Genomic DNA, 22,196 nt, shown 5'->3' on the forward strand with positions numbered 1-22,196 from the left:
ATCAGGACTGTGATGGCCTTCGTGCTGACGTTTGGTAGGACCTCACGTCACATCTAGTTCTGAAGGTAAAGACATAAGCCCTGGTACCTCCCGCACCCACCCCGACCGGGGCCAGGGATCCACCTGCAACACAGTTACGTGCCCTGGACCGGGAATGGAACCTGCGACCCTTCCGTGCATGGGGTGGCGCTCTAACCGCTGATCCACACTGGCCAGGGCCTGGATTCTGCTTGAATGCCATCAGGCTACCTGGGTCCCAGCTTCTACTACAAACAACAGCCATAGTTTCCAATCTCCGGCTCATACCGAATGGGCCTGCAGCATTAAGAATCCCTTTAGACAAGTTCACTTCTCTAATGAGGGCGGGGAAGAGAGGTTCTAGAAAACGACACACTAGGTATGACTCACTGAGGAACAATTGCAAGAAGAGCAACTTTTAAAATTTCTTTATTTATAGACATTTCAGAACCCTTTAAATCGACAATGAATTTTTTAGGCATAACATACCATGTTTCTCTTGAGGTACACACTGGGCCCATTGGATAATGCTCTGGAAAGTAATGCAGCTGTTAACTGAGTCAACATCCCCGGTTCTCCAAGCAAACAGTACATGATTACAAAATTCTTTGAAAAGAACATACCATTTCCATTTAAGTTAAGTTAAATTCCCCAATGTTTAATTAATTAAGTTCAATTTTTAGGCTTAGCTTAGACAATATTTTAAGTGGGACTTAACATGAAAATGGGAGAAGAGGTTTATAGCTGAGAAATTATCTGAGCCCTACTACATAAGATTGTAAACAAAGGAAATCTGTAATCTGATAAGCTCATTACAAAAATCATAGCCTAAACATTAGACAGAGCAGCAAAATTACAGGAGAGACTTCTACATAGTTTTAACCGAAATCGCATTTACCTCTTGTTTCTGGCTTTCACAATTAGACAAATTTTAAAACACCAAGTTGTAAAGACTAATCGATGTGATTTGACAAGAAGTGGCCGTGAGAATTCCACAATATGACAGCCCCACACTATAAAAGTCCTGCTTTCCATTGTGTGAACTCTGGGCATTTTATTCTTCTTGCCCTAGCAGCCTGAAGCATTTATATGACTATAGAAAAATAGTGGGAATTGATATAATGAAGAGAGTCTCTGAGAGTCTCATGGGTCCAACATCAGGATGAACTTTTCCGGCGGAGGGAGTTGAAATTTTCTTTGAACAGTTCACGAGGTTCTTTGGAGAACTGTTTTATTTTCGAGTTTGTTACTCAAAATGTTAGTCTTATACTCTTGAGGCATGATGAGCGGTGACTTGTTAAACATAGTGTTTAGAAGATGAAGGGCCCCTTCTACCCCCCCCACCCCCCCCAACTTGAGGATCATTACATGTGATGTGCAGGTGGCCCTGGAATGTGAGCAAAGGGTGTTGACGGATGTGTCTGAAAACAGTTGGAATGGACTGTCACAATGTTGTCCCACACGGTGGTTGTTTTATTTCTACACGATACGAGAATAAACATTGCAGTTTCGTCGAATGGGCAGCTTGCTGCAACTTCATAAACCTAAACAGTATATGTGGGTTGAAAGAGCACAAATGTAAATTTCACAGTTCATAAAGCTGAGCAGCTCAACCTGAAGGGGGCGAGGAGGTGCAGGCATTTGCAGGACTCTGAAAGGGAACTGAGCTGTGTGTGTGTTCTCCACATTTTACACTGGAGCTGCTTGGTTTGGTTTATTGCTGATTTTCTTTCCTGTTGGGGCCATGATGGTGGCAGCCATGAATCTAAGAACCCAAGAAAGGGTCCTGTTTTGAAAGACACTTTTCCCCCAAGCACTGTGGTCCCTGCACTGTTGGCAGGGACTGGGCCGGAAGATACACTCGGTCTTGACCTGTTTGGCTGGAAACGGTTCTGCTTGTGGGGACTGTGTCTATGCATCCCGTTTCACTACAAACCCACAGCTCTCAGAAGGGAAAGGCTGTTCCCTCCCTATGCCTGCTCTGATCTCTCTTCACGATTCTCTCCAGCTAAGGCCTTCTCGAGCCAGGGTGTCAAGGTCCCCTATGGACAAGTGTTTGGCTCCGAAACGGTAATTACATTTACTTGTGGCCTTAGAGATGCCAGAAGATATTTATTACACTTAAAAAATTCCATATCAGTGAAAGAGAACACTAGCCAGTGGGAGGCAGAGTTACTTTCTGCCTCCAACATATTCCAAGCTTTCACTGTCCTGTGGTGTTTGTCTTATATCCTTTCATCAGGGCTGCGTTCCTGAAATCTGTGGGCTCTTTAAAGACAGGACACACTTAACTCTCCATACATCTGACTGCCCAGAGGGTTCATGTCTCTCCCTCACATATACACAGTCTCAGCAACTGTGATTTAGAATACAAATATTATGGATTCCAAGAGGGCAGGAGCCGGGTCCTTTCTGCAGCATTGTGGAGTCACACCAGCCTAGTGCCTGGCTCACGAAAGATGCTCAATGCATTTTGAATACATGAATCAAACGCCATAGTCCCTGCCCTCAAAGAGTCTTGATGTTGCCATCAACACAAACTCAACATAAATATGCCAAGACAAAAACAGAAACTGTTTTGTAAAAAAGTTTTTGCAAAAAAAGATAAAAGGAGTCAGTTGTTTATGTGGGGCAACCTTCATAGTGAATCCAAACCCACCCTTTTCCTCCTGCCTGAACCTGAAAATTGTGTCCAGGGGCTACGTGTTTACAAATGAATTCATCAAGTGCCGAAGAAAACACGCAACCTTTTAATGGCATCCTGTCTGATTTTACTTTAAAGGGAAAATTCTGAGAGGTTAAGGTTACTAAGGAAGCTGCCCCTCAGAGAGAATGATGCTTTCTAAACATGAAAGTAACCAAGGGGCCTCCTGTCCTGAGAGAGATGCACAGGAAACTTCTATATAGATTATTATTTTTAAAGGACATTTAAGATAGAAAGTAAAGACGTATCAGTTCACTTCAATTCTAAACCGAGATAAATTAAAAATATCTTGAATGCCAAGAAATAAAGCCATATTTGCACAGGTCTGCAAAGATAGAGGGGTGGGCCTGGCTGGCGTGGCTCAGCGGCTGAGCATTGACCTAGGATCCAGGAGACTGTGGTTCGATTCCCGGTCAGGGCACATGCCCGGGTTGTGGGCTTGATCCCCAGCGGGGGGCGTGCAGGGGGCAGCCAATCAATGGCCCTCTCCCATCGTTGATGTTTCTGTCTCTCTCTCCCTCTCTCTTCCTCTCTCTAAAAGAAATTAAAAAAAAGAGAAAAAATTAGACGGGTGGGTCTTGTCTTCACCTTTGTTTGTTTGTTTTAGTGAGCAGGAAGAGCGAATCATCAGATAGAAGCCAGGCCTGCAGGTCACGCTGACACCTCAGTCACAGGCGGTCTGTACACCCAGAACCTGGGGACAGATCCAAGGGCTACACGGTGACGCTTGCTTGGGGAACTAAAGCTTCACTGATATATATCCCTGCAAGAAGTCTAAAATGATGGTGAGGCTGTTATATTTTGTAATATTTAATCCCATTTGGCAAAATTTGACAGAATAATGTCCTGAAATTCTTGGAATAAAAGTATAGTAATAATGTATTTTCTTTGGGAGAGAGGAAGGAAAAAGTTTATGAACTAAACAAGTATTCTCATCAATGCTTTTAAAAATTACTCAACAGATGGAGCCCATACAGTAACAGAAGACGGTTCGTCGGATCTCTGAAAACATCTAATACACTCCAAGAATACACTCCTCAGACTTCATTTCCAGACATCGGGAGAATAAGACCCTCGAACCCGAGAAGAATTGTCATTTGACAGAAACTGTCATTTCCCTGCACATCAGCACAGCAGGATTACATGCAAAACCCAGGCCCACAATGGGTTTAAAATAAAATGTAATTCTTCAGTGCAGACTCTCTACTGATTTCCTCTAAGTTTTCAGCGATGAAGCCCTAACAAGCCTGAGCTTCAAGGGGCAGGGTTCTGAGAACCTCTGGGTCACTCTGTCCACTGTTCCTAAGAGAGTCAACTTAGTTAATGGCCCCAAACCTCGGTGGATATTTGGAAGTGAACAGACGTTATTATCTGAATGATCAGACTCAAAATGATGTTTAAAACATATACATTTGTACTGTGTATACATTTATACACATATATGTATTCTGTTTTTGTTTTTTTTTTCCTTCTGCTCAATAAAATTAGCAGCAGTTACAGATGAATTATTGTGGTCATGGTTTGTATTATTTCTAAGGAGGTCACATGCCTTCTATCAACACATGACTTTTGGAAAACGCCTTTTGATGAAAAGATCCCCAACAAGCATGTAACGTTCAAGTGTCATTTCATGTCACTAACATTGTCAGGCACAAGAGTAAATAAATGAGCACTGAGTAACCCAAACAACAGAGCACAGAACAGAGCTAATCGTCTACAGTTGATTTCCCCAAAGGAAGGAATTGTTGTTCAAAAGTGTTTTTTTTTGTTTTTTTGTTTTGTTTTGTTTTTTTTTAAATATTTTTATGTCTTTCAGCTTTGGCTATTTTGTAATAAATATCATACCTTCTCGCATAAACCTACTTGGGTGAGAATGACTTCTCTGAACATGCCTCTTGTCTTTTAGCAGCTGCTGAGTGTTGAGTGACGTACAAGGCACACCTCTGAGTGTCTGTACAGCATTTTATTGATGTACAAAACAGCCTGCTCACCATTCAAAAAAGTGATCTGTATAGTAAGAGTCTCTCTTATCCCCATTTACAGAGAAGGTTTTTAGTGCAAAAAAACATGAAACTGTGTCCCGGCCCACCCCTTCTAGCACACACGCTGATCAGTTTTGTTCAATGCTAGCTGGGGTTATTTGGCTATATTTTGGGCCTCCAGCCATTAATGAATTGCATGATTTTCTTCACCTGCAGTTTGCTTAACTTGAAATCCTCTGAGAGGATTTCTTCTGTTAGTTGAACAAGCAAATTCCCGTCAATCTTTTCGGTCACAAAGAATGATATGACATCTTCAGACAAACCGATAAACCGTAACGACTTGGACACTTCTTCTATCGAGAGTCCCGACAGGTCTGCGGGTGGCTGCCATGGGGAGCCATCGCCGCAGGACCTGGGGGCCAGCTGGAGGTGGAGTGGAGATGAGAAAGGGTAAGAGACCGAGAAGATGTCCTGCATGCCCTTTTTAACAAAATACTGGTCCTCAGAGAGGTCCGGTGACCCCGACTTGGGGTCTTCCTCAGCACCATCGATTTTCAGAGGCAAAGGAGAAGTTCCGGAGGAGGCTTTGTCTTCCACTGGTTTGGGGGCCCTGGGGGGTAAGGCAGGGCACGAAACACTCTGCTTTGTCGAGCTAGCTGCAAGCGTTTTCTCGTCTGTGCTCTCCAGAGAGTAGCTGGCTGACTTGGGACAACCGGAGACGCTGCTACTGAATTCTGCAGGGGCCGAGCTGGTGGGACTGGCCAAGGGTTCACAGCCTTCGAAGTCAAAAGGTGCTGGGCAGTTTCTCTTTGGTGTGCCTGGCGTCTTCTGTCTGGGATAACTGTAACTCCGGCTTGGGTCCAGCAGGAAGTCGCTCCTGGTCTGGCTCTCCGAGGCTCCCGAGTAATGGTTAGGCCACGAGAGCCGGGAGGCGAGCCCTTCAGCGGACAGGCTCCCAGACGGGGACTTCAGGTCCACAGAATCGGTTTTCACGCGGTTGCATGGATAGCAGGAAACAGGAGCACTTTCAGAAGGGCTGGTGTCGCTTTTAGTAACGCTGCTTAAAGGCAAACACAGAAAGGGAGATCAGTTAAAAAAAAAAAGTCAGATACAAGCCTTTCCTTCCCCCATGGATTCTACTTCTGAGTAGAAAAATGCAGTTAGGAAAACATAATTTTTCGTTTCATGAATTCAATAAAATACCTGCTAACCTCATTGAGATTTTTTAACAAAAGAATCTTTAAATTACTAAAATATATTGGTAATTATGGATATGAACATGATGATTTAAAATGCTACAGTGGAGATGGCAAAGACATAATTTATTTGTTAGCTAACAAGAAACTCATTGTTAGTGGGTACCTAGATCTTTATGATGAGAAAAATTCTTAAGCCACGTTTGGGCTCATCATTAACAGGTGCTGGGGCTGATTACTGATGTCTACAGTGCGCAAGGCTGGAGTGAAAGCGGCACATGGGCGCCTCGTGCTGGTCATCCTGTGCTAGTGACACGACTACATCACCGCCACCCATGATTCTATTTCCATCCAAAAGGCTGAGGTAGGAGGAAGTGCTTCAAATAAAATGCATATGCTTGCCTCGGTTTCCATACCATTGAGTCACATTAGCATAAAGATTTAAATGTCTGGAGAACAAAAATACCTGCCAAGGCGAGCTACTTCAAACTGTAAAGATCACAAGGGGAGTCGTGCAAGTGCATTCAGCTCTGGGGCCACAGTTTAAGGGTGACCGAAGCCAGAGCGTGCTCAGAGGTGGGTGACCAGGCGGTGACACCTGGGGACACAGCTGATGGAACCAAGAAGAGAAGACTTACAGCCTAGTGGGCTTCACACTTTCACAGGCTGACAAAGAGAAGCGAGGTGGCCCTATATGTGCTTTTCTAGACATAAGAAGAAATACTTGGAAGTTACATGGAGATAGAGTTCAACTCGACCTGATGAAAGATTTCTTACACACGTGATGGGCATCTGCCCACAATGAAATGAGCTGCATTTCAAAAGAATGAGCTCAGCACCGGGAGGGTCCAGGCAGAAGGGAAGAACTAACTACCTGGCAGCGATGGTCAAGAAGGGCTTCTTGCCCTGGATGACATTTCGAGGAGCACGCGAGCCAGAGGCCCCTTTCACTGCTAAGTCCTGGGGAAGGTGCTGTCTGTCTGCTCACGTGGAACTCAAGGTGGAAGGAACTCGGGCTGGTCTGTGAGAACCGATGGCAGCCCGTGGGCTCCTTCTAAGAGAACCCAGTTGGCCGTGATCACTGATTTCTCAGAGACTCTGGTATCTTTTCTTCCTGGGACACTGGTTCCCTCATCCTAGCTCAAAGCCAACAGGGGCCCCGAAATGCTGTTGCAGGGACACTTTTTGAAACGTGAAGAATGTTTTCTCTCCCACCACCGGCGTAGGCGGTGGTGGCTCTCACGGCCCCGCTTCCTGGCCGACGGCAGAGTGGCACGGAAGGGGGCCCTGGCGTGAAGACTTACATGTCGTGCAGCCCTGAAGAGTAGTAGGACAAGGTGGGGCTGGGAGAGCGGGTCTGCTGCCTCGCCGGCTTGGCTGAGCGAGGAGGGACGGAGGGGCTGGTGGACAAAGGCTTTGCGCTCCGGGGCGGCACGGGCGGGGCGTTCAGGAGCCGGCACTCTTCCCTGACCTGGCGCGGAAAAGAACACTCGGGGTTAGCGACAGACGGACAGAGCCGGGGCAGCTCCACCCCGCAGGGCCAACCGCTCCTCTCACGCGGCGACAGCAGGGGCGTCGGGAGGGGAGAGGGGACCAGCGCGAACGAGGGTGAGGGACACGCAGAGGCCGCCGGAGAGAAAGGCGACGCCTCTCCATCCTCGCCCGGACAGGCGGACTGGAAGGGCCAGCTGCTGCTGAAATACAGCGAGTCACGTGAAATACGGCAAGTCAAAGGGCTGGTGATACGTGAGGACGTATTACACTGGGAGTATTAAGAAAGTAAGGGCATAAGGCAATCGTGCTCTTATGAGGGGATTAAACTCTCCTATTCAGTTGTGTGTATTCACTGTTCAAACTGAATTCAGTTTGATCCAAACCTGAGGGCACAGTGCACCTTCTCCAGGGTCAAAGCTCCTTCTGAAGTTACACTCGGGGCCTCTCACAGGTAAATGTGCACGGGAATCCCCTGGGGATCTTGCTAACATGGAGACTCTGATTCCAGGGACCGCGGCTGGGGCCTGAGATTCTGCATTTCTAATAACCTCTCCAGGGACACTGATGCTGCTGGACCACGGCCCACACGTTGAGAGCAAGGCTATAATTGGAATAATGAAGGCAGCTCTCCAAATCCCCAAAATACTATTTCTATGATGCCTCCAACTCTCTCACCCTCCCCCTGTCTTCACATCAGAGAGGATCCAGGGGACCTGTGATGTCCTGGGCTCTGCAAATCTGCGGCAGTCACCCCAGTTTGTTTTCCACTCGCTCCGGGCCTTCAGAAGGACTTTTTAAAGAAGTGGACACTTTCCTGCACTTCTCTGTGTCAGACAGCAGAGGGCAGTTTATACCTGGCTCTGCCAGTCTACCCTAAACGACACAGGTAAAAACAGAGCCAATTCCGACTTCATCAAAAGCCCTCTTTCCTGCTCTTAGGCCGTGTCCCCACCGATTCCGTCACCTTGCCTTCACTTCCTTTCTGCCTCAGCAGCTCTGGGGTAATAAAGGCAATGAAACAGCCAGCTCCTGTTAGCTTTGGTACTGAGTGTGCCTAAGACCAAATGACACGGGCCCACAGGTTCCACCGCGTCTTCTACCACCTACACCGCACGCCCGGTCTAACTCGGCATCCAGGCCCGATTCCCGTGCCAGAGAGAATCAGATGGGAAGAAAAGTCACCTGTCCATGGCGACCCCAGCAGACCTCAATTCTAAGTGAAATGGAAGCAATTTTAAAAATCTGACCTGCTGGATTTCTTCCCGCGGCGGGGGGTCACTGCTCGCACCTGGAGGGCCCACCACCCCGCTCATGGGGACCCACCGGTTCCAGTTTCTAATCTGAAGCAGCTCTTTAGGCTACAACAAAATACTCAGGGCAGCAGGTTTCTTCTCCAACCGCTGCGGGCTTTCCCCTTTAAAGCTTTTAAAAAGGTGGTAGTGGTGGATGACAGAGGGAAGAAAATCTGGGAGGAAACGAGGTCTAGATAAAGAAGAGAGGATCGTTCGGCTGGCTTGGGGAAACTCTTACACCATTTTAGGGTCTTCTTAAGAAGCTGAGAACCAGCTAGGACATTGGAAAGCTCTGGCTGGATCATTCCTCTGCCTGGCTTGTGGGGGATACACACTGGTTACAAAATAAGTAACCAATATATTGTGTCATCTTGCCTCTTTCTACCTTGTTAGGGAATTGTACAGTACCAACTGTTTCTTTTCTTGCTTAGGGAATGCCTGCAGAATCTAGGGCGGATGGGTTTAACAACTTTATTACAGATGTGCTTGGTTGGGTTTGTGCCTATGGTATTAGTGATCGTGGAAAACGTGAGATGATGAGGAGCCTGTAAGTTAGCTTTTTCACTTTAAAAATAAACACTTAGTCATTCCTCAATATTGCGTTAGAGAGGAACATGAGGAAAAAACGTGGTTAATGCTGGATCTGATTTAGAATTTTCTAAATTTTGGAATTAGTCATTAAGTCTGACATTTCATTAGAGACTGCTTACCTAGATGCCAATTATAATATGCTGAGATGTCAATTACAGTATGCATTTTAATTTAAAGTAGTCAGCTGATGTAGGTCTTAGGACACAGAAAAGCTGCTTTGTAGCTGAATCTGACCTATGGGACGTCCTCTCTTCCTTAAAACCAACCTCAGGCACTCAAGGTCATTTAGAACTGGTTCTGCCACCTCCTTCACAACCGGGCATCCTAAAGAACTTTCCAACAGGTTTCCCACATGAGAGGAGACGGGGTGTGTGTGGGGGGATGACACTGTAGTGAGGAGCATTTGTGGACCACAGGGCCGAGAGGTGAGCTGCGGGGAGCTGGGGGTGTTGACCGCTGAACTCCAAACGGCGTTTGAGATACAGAAAGCTTTTGGGGTGGCCACGCTCCTGAAAGGAGTTAAAGAATGAATGTGAACGTGTGAGAGAGTGTGTGCCTGTGTGTGATTCCCACTCTGGGCAGGTGGGACATGGTCAGCGAGGAGATACTAATACGAAGCCAGAGAAAGGTGATGGATGACAAGGCGGTCTGGGTGTAATCAGGTGAGTTCAAAGGGAAAGAACCAGGCTTATGCGAAACCCATTTTGGAGAAAAGGTAGTTACAAACAACAAAACAAAAAATGGCTCTGAAAGGGTGCCACCCATGACAAGAATTCAGACGTAACCGTGCCGAGGCACAAACGCGCCACAGCGGGCAGGCGCGAGGGCGGCCCGCGCGGAACACGGCTCCGAAGGGCGCCTTCCGCCTGCGGCTGCCGCCTGGTCCCTCGGGCGAAGTCGCACGCCACCGGGAGAACGACATGCTTCGGTGGACCGTACATACTTGGGGTTCAGAAGTTGGGAATCGTGAGGGTTTATCGTACCATCCCACTGTCTCTCACGCCCTGCGGCGGCAAACGTTCTCCTTCCCCTTACTTACGGATCTGACTCAACACGGGGCGTTTGGATGCAAGAGGAATGCGGCTGGGCCTGAAACAAATTTTATCTGACAATAAAAGGCGATTTACGAGCCTGGATGGCCAACCACCCAATTTCCAGTCTCCTCGCATATTCAATTTCACCCTTAAACGCTACATTTTCGGCACAGTCCGAAAAGGCTCGGCGTGTGGCCCCCGTCATGTTACTCCCCATCTCCAGTGGCCCTCTGCTTCCTGGAGAAAGTCCAGTCCCTCCTGCCTTCCACGGGGGCCTCTGCCGTCTTTCTAGCTCTTTCTTCCAGGGAGCAGGAATCACTCCACCTTATCCAGCTTTCTAGTTATTTCTTCCGCTACTCCTCTGTATCAACACACAGGTCCAGGCGCCGTGGTGGATTCAGTGTCACCCGAGCATCTTGTGCTTTCCTGTCCCCGCCCCATTTTAGTTGCCACTGCCCACCCCTACCTAAACGCCAGTTCCTAAGGCCCAGCCCCAAATGTTACATGCTCGGTCTGGACACAAGCACCAGAACTGACCACTGCTTCTGAACTCTGCTAGCACAGTTCACATCAGCTTCCTTTCCACGTATATTCAATTAGCCTGAAGGTGAAAATGGTAGGGACCGTCACCATTGTTATTACTGCTCCGTGGATGGCAGAGTTTGGGGATTTGTCACCTTTGGCACAAATGTGTCGCACAGAATGCCAGGTTAACAGGTGCCACCAAAACAGAAAAAATACAACAAAAAGGCACTTTGATTTTTAAACATATGCCATAAGAATGCCTTTTACATCTTTATGTGGAAATTGTTATTGATACGTCATTTGGGCTAGATATTAATTTTTTGTGTGTCCTCATAGTAGTGTCAATCTGGGGGGGGAAAGGTGCCAGCAGATCTGGCACATAGGACCCCCATCAACTCCACCAGCACCACCACCCCTGACTTAGCATTAGAGTGAAAAGGGCAGTGATGTTATTACTAAACTGGGAAGTGTGGACTCCAGCATCGGCAACCCCAGAGTAACTAATTACTATTTTAAAATGAAGCTGTAATAGAATCCACCATCCTGGTGGACTGGACTCCAACTGGAGCACAGGGAGGGAGAGGAATTTGGATTAGCAGGAATGCTGGTGCTAAGCGAGGGGCAGGCACTCTGTTTTGAGGCAGGTGTGACTATCCATCGCAGATTACGGGCGAGCTTTGCCTACTGGTAGGTAATATCTGGCTATGAGTCACTTGGGTGTTGGCTCCCACTGTTTACGGCAGGGTCAACGAGCACAGCACGGAATCAGGAGGCAGCAGGACAGCTGACTCCCCTCCACACCCAGAGCCTTGCTTCACCAGCAGTTCTCTGGTCTAAAGCTTCTCTTTCCAGCTGCTCACATCCGCCATAATTCTTGCTCCTTTGCAGCAGGTCCTTCCCTTTTCTTATCACCTATCAGATCCCACCATCCGGGATGAAAAGCTGTCCTTGTTACTCAAGCAGGAGATTGCTAACCCAGGGCTAGATATAAAGCTAATTTGTTAAAAAATGATGAGTTCTGCTCTTTCTAGATCTGTCATTTTCTTAAGTCTATGAGGCATACAGGGTGGGGCAAGAGTAGGTTTACAGTTGTTCGTATGGAAAATAGTACAATAACTAATAAATAATAAAACCACAAGAATAAACTCTGTGTCTTACATGCTCACAAGTGTACACCTCCTTCCGCCCCACTCTCTATCCTTACGGAGGCATATTCAGGTGACTGCCTCTAACACACTGACATGATTTAATAGTGGGACTTTGAATTAAGCTATCAGAGGTGTCTATCCTGGGGGCTACCAGCAGGGACTATAGGAGCCATCTACTTCCCAAGAACAAGGCCGTCACTTTCCCTTTCCCTACATACTACATTAATTCCATTTTGTTACTGATTTGTTCAAATACATGTGGTGTGCCTATCATGTGCTCACTGAGCTAGTGTTGAGTGAACAAAAAGAGGTAGCTCATGGCATTAGTTGGGAGGGAGGGAGACAAACACATAATTGGGATACAAATTGGCTGTGGAATAATAGAGGTACGAGCAAGGGTTAGTGGGAGCACCATGGATTTATTCAAGGTGTCCAAAGAAGAACGAATTCCTAGGAAAGTCTTAAGGAAGAAGGAATTACGAGTGTCAAAGGGACAGAGGCTGACAAAACCCCACCAGATGTTCTGGCCTGATGGCTTCGATGACGAGATAAAAGCTGGTGCCATTTATCAGATGGAAACTTAGAAGGAAGAGCAGGGCCTGGGAGAAACCAAGGAGTTCAGTTTTATAGCAAGTTGGAGCTTGATGTTCTACAGATAGCATCTGGAGTCCTGGAGGCGCTGAGATCTCAAGTGAGAAGTGCAGCGGGCCAAAGAGGATGGGCAGATGAGGAGACTAAGAAGATTAAAACAAGTGACCACATCTCACCACTTACAGAGCAGAACCATGGCTGAATGGTGTCCAAGAAGCCAGGCCGGGGTGTGGACAGCAAGAGAAAGACAGAGTAAAGGTGGAAGGATGTCAGGAACTCTGGAAAGGTCTGGAATTCATGTAATAGTTAGCAGGTCGCTGGGGATCCTAGCAAGTGAAGCTTGCGCCAAGTGAGGGGAGCAGAAGCTGGATTCCAGTTGAGTCAAAGCTAGAACAGGAGGTGAAGGCAGAGTTAGTGGGGACGGACCTGCTCTTTTCAGGAATTCTGGCTAGAAAATAAGGGGGAACCAGTTATTAGAAAGGGCTACGTAATTGAAGGAAGCATGTTTGTTGTTGTTTTCTCTTTAACTTGGAATAAACTTGAAAAATGTGCCTGGGTATGTACATGTACACAGGTAACCTGGAGGCTGAGCGCACATGGACTCCTGGTCATCTAGGACAGAAAAGAGAACACACATTTTGCCATTGCACTCTGCCTTCTTCCTGCCATCATTGGCCATACAAAGCGAGAGAAGTCATCAATGGTAGCTTATTACCTAGCAGCTAAAGCAATGACGGAATGAATACACCCAGTAGAATAGATGCCTTTGGAGAGCTTTATATTTTTAAGCGAAGGCAGTCAACAGAGTCAAAACCCAACTCTGATCTGTGGTCAAATCAAACACATCATTGAATGAGGCTATTTTCAGAATACTGTCCAGAAAGCTTACCTTGATTGCCTACCACCTGGAACAGGCATTTAACCTTCCTTTCCCCTCTCCACGTCCTACATCTCTAACTGTTTTTAGCTGGGAGAGACCTGAGCACAGGGTATAGGACCGATAATTTGTGAACCATGGAAAACAAGGTCGTCTCACTAAACAGCCACATGTTAAAAATAATGCATGAGACTCTGTTAATAGTACAAAGCTCATTGTTGTCACATGATTGGAAAACAGGGTTACATGCAGATGTTCAGAGGTCAAAAATGCAAACATTCATACAACTGGAGTGTTTTATACACGTTACCTATGAACTAATTTTCCCCTTGTAATATTAACTTTCTCTGACACTTCCTAGGAATTAAAAGAACATAAGAAACGAAATACACACCCACTGTTTAGGAAGCAGCCTAGTGTGGGAATGGGGGTTTTTGGTATGATCATGTTTCTTGGGAAGTCTTTGTTTGTTTCTTGGAACTCCCTATTTGTCTTCTATGGAAGAAATGGCTCTTTCACCCCCCTTCACAACTGGACCAAGGAGAAAGCTTAAGAAAAGTACATGGTACACTTACTATGACATGTTTTTGCTTAAATGTCTTTTTTTTTTTAAAAAAAAAAAAATCAATTTCACAGCAGTGGTTACTCAACTTTTAAATCAAAGGCAATGGATCTAGAGACACCTGTTGATGAGGCCTATAGTCTAAAATCTAGCTCCACATCCCTGTGGGTGACAATCTCCTTTCTCAAAGGATGGTGGGCAGTCACTACAGAGATTCCGGAACACTTAGGCCGGGCACAGATCATTTCGTCTCTATGTGAAAACCATTCAGGAAATACATATACTACGGAGGAGCTTGATCTAAAATTGGACTCACCTTTCCTATGAGTTTTCTTCTCTAAAAAGCCAACTTCAGGATATTGTCAGCAATCTAAAGAAAGGAGTTTTGTAACCATGCTTCCTTGAACTTTGTAACTTTGCCTTCACTGCCTGCCCTCTGCCCTGTATTTTACATTTCTTCCCACACTCCCTCTCCCAGATAACAAAATCGTTACAGCCGTAAGAAATCTTATTTATAAAGAGGCTTTTATACAGAGAGTTCATAACCCTGTCATGTATCCATCAGGGATATTTTCAGCCAAACAGAAATTAAAGTTTTATAATGACGAAACGGCAATAAACGAGCCTCTATTTGATTAATGGCACAAGGGCAGAAGTGATTTACAGTCAAAATCCTGATTCTCAGATGCGTACGTTTCTTGTTCCAATTTTCTGCACTGATGATAAGGACCTAAGGCAGACCTGTGTCTGAAATAGCTTCTAATTTCCAAGCCTCAGGGGAGGGAGGCAGTGGGGGTGCAGGGGACCACTTACTAGGAGGCAGAAGGGCAACTGGGTCTGAAAAGTATACTTGTTTAAATTCTAGGGTGAGTCCATGGACTCAGAGAAAGAATATGCCATTGAGGCAGAAAATAAAAAGACCTTTTCTGAGCAAGGAGTATAATAATACATTATATATATATTATAAACACACACACACACATTTAAATGGTATATAACCCTCCTATTAATGTGATTTTATGCAAATATTATCTGAGGGTACAGATCTGAAATGAGAGCTATCCCATAGACTATCATAATTACTTTATTAGCATTTTAATCATTGAGACTTTCAATGAACACAGGAGAAAAAAATTCTTGGCCTAGGTTTCACTTAAAAACAAATAACCTACATGAAACTGAAGGCAATTAGTTTCAAAATTACTAAAACACAACAATAATTTAGTCCTAATTTCAATTAACGAGTGGAAATGTAGGTATACGGCTTGCTTACAGAGTACTCCTCAAAAGTTGTAATTAAAATTAATTAAATGTCAAATGCCTTAGGAGACATCATTAATTAGTGAAATCCTGAATGAATCCTTTTGGAGAGCAATTATTTTGAAAAGTAAATAATCTCTTCCAGACTAATATTTTTAGTACCCAAACTTGAATATTAACATGTCAGGTTTATTTAAGAAAAAAAATCTGTCCTTTTGATGCCTTTTCTAATATTAATATTAGACAGATGGAAAAAGTCCAAGGACAAAATAAAATAAAAATTCAAAGTAGAATAAATTCTCACAGCCACTTTCCTCAGCTTATGAAGAAACATTTTTATAGCTTCATTTTTTTTTTTTTTTAAACCTTAGGTGTCACCTAAGGCCCATAATTCTGCAGGGTGGACACTTCCAGGGTTGCGACACCTAGTAGCACTGTGACCTAGCTGGCCATGCTCGAGGAAGAACTTGTCAAGGCAACTTTCAGCCTTAATATTTCTGTACAGGTTTGCCTGGAAATTTTAGTTTTTGACATGTGTTTGCAGCTGTAGAGCCACATGAAGCTTTTCCACAGGCACTCTAGTTCCTCAAAACCCCAATCCCTACTGAAGAATCACACGCTGCTGGGTCCACAGGATACCAAGCATTTCTGTGGCTCCTTTGTCGGTTTATCATGATTCCAAATTTGGCTCCGCAGCTAGGTAACTAACTCCAACACAACACCTAGCTCATCAAGTGCACATTTTTATAGTCAGGTGAAAAGAATGTTTCGTTATTTTTAAACTCATATTAGGTTTTTGCAATATCCTAGAGACCTAATGAAATGAAACCATCACACGTACTTTTGGAATGTGGGGACAACTGGCCCCTGCCTGGGTGCCGGGGCCTCGGATGGTCTGGCAGTGGAGGTAGATGTTCCCGTCCCTGTCCTGGTCCCCGTTAGCCTCCGTGGCTCTCTGGAGAGGCTGTATACCCTAGATAGGAAAGGACAGAGGAAAAAATTCCCCCCAAATCATTCTCTATAGGACCCTAAATCAGAATCCATCCCATATTAAGTTATTGCTACTATTTATTGAATGCCAGGGAAAAGTGCCAAGTACTTTTTACAATACAATAATGCAATGAAGAAATTGTGCCCACAGGAAATGACTCAGGGAGGTTAAATATTTTGCCAAGGTTCGAAGCTACTAAGCGGTAGAGTGAGGATTCAAATCCACGTATGGCTCTTGGACGCCAAGCTACGTGCCTCTGGTTACCTATCCCGTAGGATGACGGATCTCCCTGCTTCCCATTCAGTGCCACTGAGACGACAGGTGAACACTCCCAGGAGGACTGGTATTTCCTTTCATTTTCTCATCAATTGTTCAGCCTGTCTGAGGCACATTCAGACACACCCACTCGCGTCCATAAAGCTCAATCACTCACTTACTGATCTAGGTCCAGTCAATATGGCATGAAATTTACCCTTTAATTCTTATTTTTCTCAAATGCCAACAGCCCAGTATGCTCCGTTACAGGAACTTTATTTACAATGCACTTCCAGCCTTGTAACAATGCACATAAGCTACCAATCCATCTTGTAGCTCATTCCCTGCACCCTGTTTCTCGCAGGCCGTGGGGGCATCTCTAACCACCACAAAGGTTAACAAATTCTTCATCACTATTGCAGTAGAACTTGGTTTAAACCAGTGGTAACGACCCAGAGCTCCTTTTATGATTTTCCTTTCATGAATCTCAGGAATTGCTGTAATGTCAACAACTACCCCAGAGTAAATACACTGCTCTGTTATTGAAGAAGATGAAGGATATTAACCTCTGGGCTCTCAGGTCCCCATGTTGGATACTGCTGCATAAATGGTTTCAGAAGGGTTGTGATCCTGTAGTTTTGACAATTTGTAATTCACTGCACAGACCAGAGCAGTCTGGACGTCAAACATGCTATTTATAGGATTTCATGCAATATAAAGTCTTCCCATCATTGCTCTCCAAAATGGCATTTCTTAAGAGGAAAAGAGAAAGAAAAAATAAAGAACAGCTCTTGTAGATTGTCACTCACAGAGTGTACCTGGATGAATATTTTAGACATATTAGCCAATATTCAGAAAATTGAGATTATGGACAGAGGCCCACAATGTTCTGAAAAGATGTGCTTAGAATAAATGTATGAAACAATAAACTTAAGAGAGACGGTCAAGTCACTCTGATTCGAGGGCACTTTGCACAATTTAAAAAAATTCAAGTGTCACCGTTTAGTGAGCTGGGCATGCCCCCTCAGCCTCGGCTCATCTGCCACAGTTCTGAGGGGTACAGGAGCCGCTTCCCCTCTGTGCCTGGAACCAGGACCTTGGACATTCCTGTTAGGAAGGGAATCGGCTCTCCTATTCTGGAGAGGTAAGTAGCAATTTTGTTGTCTTTACAAAAATACACGAGGACTAGAGGATAATTATAAACAGCCATATCAAGTCCAAGCTGGGTTAAGAAGGCTAAGCCTCTGAGGATCTGCGGGGCCCCACGGGCTAGTGTTCCACCCTCGCGTATGGGCGGAACAGCACCGAGGAGCATAGCCCCGGTGACGCCAGAGCTGCAGCACAGCAAAGGCCCTCAGCACTTGCTGGTCAGAGAGCACAGCTAGTGCTGCAACTCAGGACGCTGAAGCCGGAAGGGAAGAACAGACGCAGAGGGAAATGGACAGACGGACACTCACGGCAAAGAGGCCACTGCACCTCCGATCTTGACTGCGTCACAGGCTGCGGCAAAACAGGGCTCATTCGCCCATTACTAGCTCTGCTTCCCTTTCTGCGCAAGACATGCTTTCTCTGACTCTGTCCCATTGCTCCAGCACCTCCTGTTCCTAAAGACTGGGTCAGAGTTGTCACCGGCCCAGAGACTGTCTCACTTGAAAGCTGATCACCATCTTTAATTATCAGGCGGAAGAGCTGTTAGACACACGGCACATCTCTCCCCCAGGATTTACTCCACTGTCACTATGCAAAGAACGTTTATTTAATTCTGTGGGAGCACTTGAATTTCTGCCCCATTAAAGTTCCCTTCTGAAAATGACAAGCTGAAGCCACATCTGACAATCATGACGTCCTTTGGATCCCACACACATCCTAAAGAGGGAAAGCTCATTTCATGATCACAGAACCCGTAAAAAATAGGACTTCATTTCAAATGTCTAATTTTTTAAAGTAAATGAAATGATTTCAGGTGTGTTTATAAAAAACCTTTATGATTAGAGCATTCTATCAACACTGGACATGCTCTGAAAAGATTCTCTTACATCATAAGAAATTACAGCTTAGACTGGAGGCCAAAATCTTTTCTTTTCCTGTAAGATTTACTTTTAGTGTCACAATTAACATTTCAAGGTCAAGTATCAACGTCAAGATAGAGCGTCAATATTTATGTTCTTACTCATCTTATGTGCCACGGGGAGGGAAAACTACTTTCCTACCTAGACTTGGTTACATAAATGACTCTGGGTGTGACTACCATGTATGAGTCAATCAGTAAACAAACAGGAGTCCCCACTATGCACCAGGTAGGACCAAAGTTCTATAGCTCATTTGGGTCAGGGCTGCAAGCTTCAAGTAACATCAACTATAGAGCTGAGTTGAGACATACATAAAAATCACCTAGAGTACTTGCCAGGAAGAATGTCCTTTTTACTTTTAACCTCTTTTTGGAGAAATATCCTCTGACATGATTTAAAATGATGAAGGACTCTAACCCCACCAAGACTGCCCCCCTCCCAATTCCACGACCCCTGCTAGATATAGGGAATCTCTGAGCTTGTGCCTTAAGGTCTGTGGGAGATCCTTCAAGGAGCAGGAGAAAGTCTAGATCTTCAGTTTCTGGGGAGTTATGTCCTGGAACAAAGAGCCAGAAGTGGGTCCTGGCTCAGGAGACTGCAGCAGTGAGGGCTCTGCATGGATAGCTGAGCATGACACCTGGCCCAAAGTGCTGCCTGATGTCCGGGGCTGTCCATATCTGGCTCCAGCCACTGGGTGACCCCTGCCTCATCACCCTATTTAGACCTATTCCACTGGCCCAACAAAACTTCTATTTATCCTGACCTGTCCCAGTTTCTACACCTTTGCTCATGCTATTCTGGAATGCCCTTCTTTGTCTTCTCTCTGCTTTTCCAGCTCCCATATATTCTTTCAGTTCATTCAAAATGCCATAATCTCTATGAAGGCTTCTCTTATTCATCACCCAATTAGACGTTCCTTTCTCTTCTGAATTCCCACACATATTATTTATGTACAGCTCTCTTCCACTGATTATCACACTTTAACTTGCATGATCGTCATCTCTTTTCACCTGTTATCTTCCCTACAAACTGAAAGGTACTAGAACTCAGAGTCCAGGTCTTACTCATGGTCGTATTTCTAGCATCGCATCCACTAAGTAATTCCATGGTTTTGAAATTGGGTCTGCACAGCACCAAGGTTCCAGAGAGGTGTCCTGAGACCACCTCCTGGTGGGGCAGAGATCACTCAGGGGTATGCGAGACCCTCTCCTCCCAGTCTGTGCTTCAGTCAGATGAATTTTTATTTTGTGTCTTGTATTAATTGTGATTAATACGAGTTCTTTCCTTTAAGAATTCTGCTGCAGATGGGGGGGGGGGAACCCCCCATTGCAATAGGTACTGTCAAAAAAATGAAGAGAATTACACCCAATGCCTCTAGTGCTTTCTCCCTTCGGATATAATGAAATCCAACAATCAAATACGAGAAGCAAAGGTTCAGAGTGCCTGTCAACCAGACCGTGGTCAAAACAGAGGGCCCTTTCTCCTCTCTTACACTGACCTTTTACATTAAAGTTTGACAGAAGCCCCCTCAAGCTCTGACTGAGTTATGTCTAAGGGTTGAATAGAACCACCCTGGCACCTGGTTCTGTTCTGGGGTGTGTGTGTGGGTGTGTGTGCGCGTGTGCATGTGTGTGTACATGAGCACACCCACTACACTTTGATCTCAATATAACTTCAGGGATACAGGAAAGAGATACAAATTATGCTGATGTCTCTTGATGCCCCCCCGCCCCCCAAGGAGAAACCTACTTCTCCTTCAGTCTTCCCTGGCACTGTAGAAGGGCCTCCCACCTCCTCTGCTGCTCAGGCGAAAAAATCTAGGAATTTTCCTTGATTTCTCTGTTTCCTTCACTACCCACACCCAGTTTATCAGTAGATACTGTCTACCTCTGCAACGTGTCCGAAGCAGCTCATTCCTCCCTGCCACCCACTGCTACCAACTGCTGTGCCTCCGGGCACTTACCATGCCAGACCTCTGGTGCTGTGACCGCCTCTCTCTAGTCTCCCGGCTTCTGCTCCCCCCCCCAGGACCTGTTCTCTGGACAGCAGCGGAAATCATGTTTAATCTTCCCCCATTAAACCCTCAAAGGGTCGCTCATCAAGCCCAGAGTAAAACCCTAGCCCCTAAGTGGTAAAATGAATCTAGCAAGCTTTTGGAGCTCACTCCCAACTAGGCAAGCTTGCTCATTCTGATCATCTCCCGTCGGGGGGTTAACCCTTCCTTCAGGCAAGGAAATAAAGGAGTGGGGGGCTGCGCAGAGCGCTCTGGAGGGGCTGGCCCGTCACCCACAAACAGGCATGACTTACGGCTTCAGACTTGGGAGGCACTGGAGGTGGAGGTAGGGCAATCTCTGAGGACTTCATCACTGCTCCCAGGGCCCCAGGAACGGGAAGAGGCGACGGCGCACACTTGGACCGGGCAGAACCTCTGGCCTGGTCGCACCTGCTCCTCTCGCTCAGGGAGCGCGCCAGAGGCCGGTGGCCGGGGCTGCTTCCCTCCAGCCACAGCTCTTCGTAAGGAAGCTCCGACTTTCCTGGGAGCCCCGTCGACTCTTCGCTGGACTCTGGGAAAAGGTAGTCGCTCCCGCTGTCCCCCGAGTCCTGGCAGGGCAGGATGTCGTGAGGAAAGGGGGCCCACTCTCCCCCCAGGTTCCTGCAGCCGTGCAGGTTCACCTCGCTGTTGCCATGGAGGTTGTTGCCATACACGCAGACGGAGAGCCGGTGGAAAGACTGGGTGAGCTCGTCGCGGGCATAGCTGAGGGCACTGGGCACGTGGTTGTGGCCCGAGCACCGGCCCTTCTTGGGGCTCTTGCAGTCCTCACTCCAGTCGGTCTTCACGTCGCGGACGGCCCGCGAATACTCATCGATGTCGAACTGCTCCTGGCAGATACCCAGCCAGTGATGGACCAGGGCCTCCGGCCACATGTCCCCCTTCACCAGGTGCTCCGGGAGGCTAAACTTGGGGACGGTCAAGTGCAAGGGGAAGTGCATGGGGAGGACCTTGTTGCTGCGCAGCACACAGCACACCACCACCGTCTTGGTCTGGATGTTCACGAACTTGTAGCGGTGCCCCTCGCGGATGAAGTGCAGGTCGTAGGGGTTCCTAGGCGGCGGGCTGGGCACCGTCACGTTCACGGGAAGCCTGGTTTTCTCGACAATGTTGCGGATGGTGTGCTCTCCCTCCTGCATCTGCAGCTCCAGGGGGCTCCGGGTGCTGAACCGGCCCTTGCACTGGAAGGGAAGGCTGATGCTCTCGTTGGTGCGGTGATTCATGCAGATGAGGCACGGCATCTTGCCTTTCCCCAGCCTGCTGATGGAATTGAGCTTCCCGATCTTCTTGAAGATCGTGTTGAGCCTCGACTTCTCCTTAAACGTCTTCGCGTAAAGGATCTCGGCCTGCCCCATGAGGGTGAGCTCGTCGCCCGTGCACAGGGTGATGTTGTAAACTTCCGTGTCCTCGTTGCACTCGCCCGAAGCAACCTGCAAAGAGGATCAGTCAGGGTTTAGGCTGGTTTCCCCATGGTCCGCTCACGCGAGAGAGCAGGGAGCTCGCTCGGGGAGACGCGCGCACCACGGGAAACGGGGATCTGCTTAACACCAAGTTTAG

At 46.6% G+C, this 22,196-nt stretch overlaps 1 protein-coding gene across 2 annotated transcripts in view; it reads right to left on the bottom strand.

The window, feature by feature from the left end:
• Positions 1-431: 431 nt before the first annotated feature.
• Positions 432-22,196, bottom strand: part of GAREM1 (GRB2 associated regulator of MAPK1 subtype 1) — a 171,399-nt gene continuing 149,634 nt past the window's right edge. Inside the window, exons 4-6 of one of the 2 annotated variants that reach the window (XM_087819035.1) lie at positions 20,897-22,069; positions 7,205-7,371; positions 432-5,761 (exon numbers count right to left, since the gene is read on the bottom strand). In XM_087819035.1, the coding sequence (XP_087675161.1) occupies positions 4,867-5,761; positions 7,205-7,371; positions 20,897-22,069 (2,235 nt within the window). In that variant the 3' untranslated portion in view covers positions 432-4,866. Of the gene's footprint in view, positions 5,765-7,204; positions 7,372-20,896; positions 22,070-22,196 lie in introns of both variants that reach the window. The other variant, XM_087819034.1, reaches the window with a different exon arrangement.

This window comes from Miniopterus natalensis, chromosome 7 (assembly GCF_054644295.1).
Source record: "Miniopterus natalensis isolate mMinNat1 chromosome 7, mMinNat1.hap1, whole genome shotgun sequence".
Lineage (NCBI taxonomy): Eukaryota > Metazoa > Chordata > Mammalia > Chiroptera > Miniopteridae > Miniopterus > Miniopterus natalensis.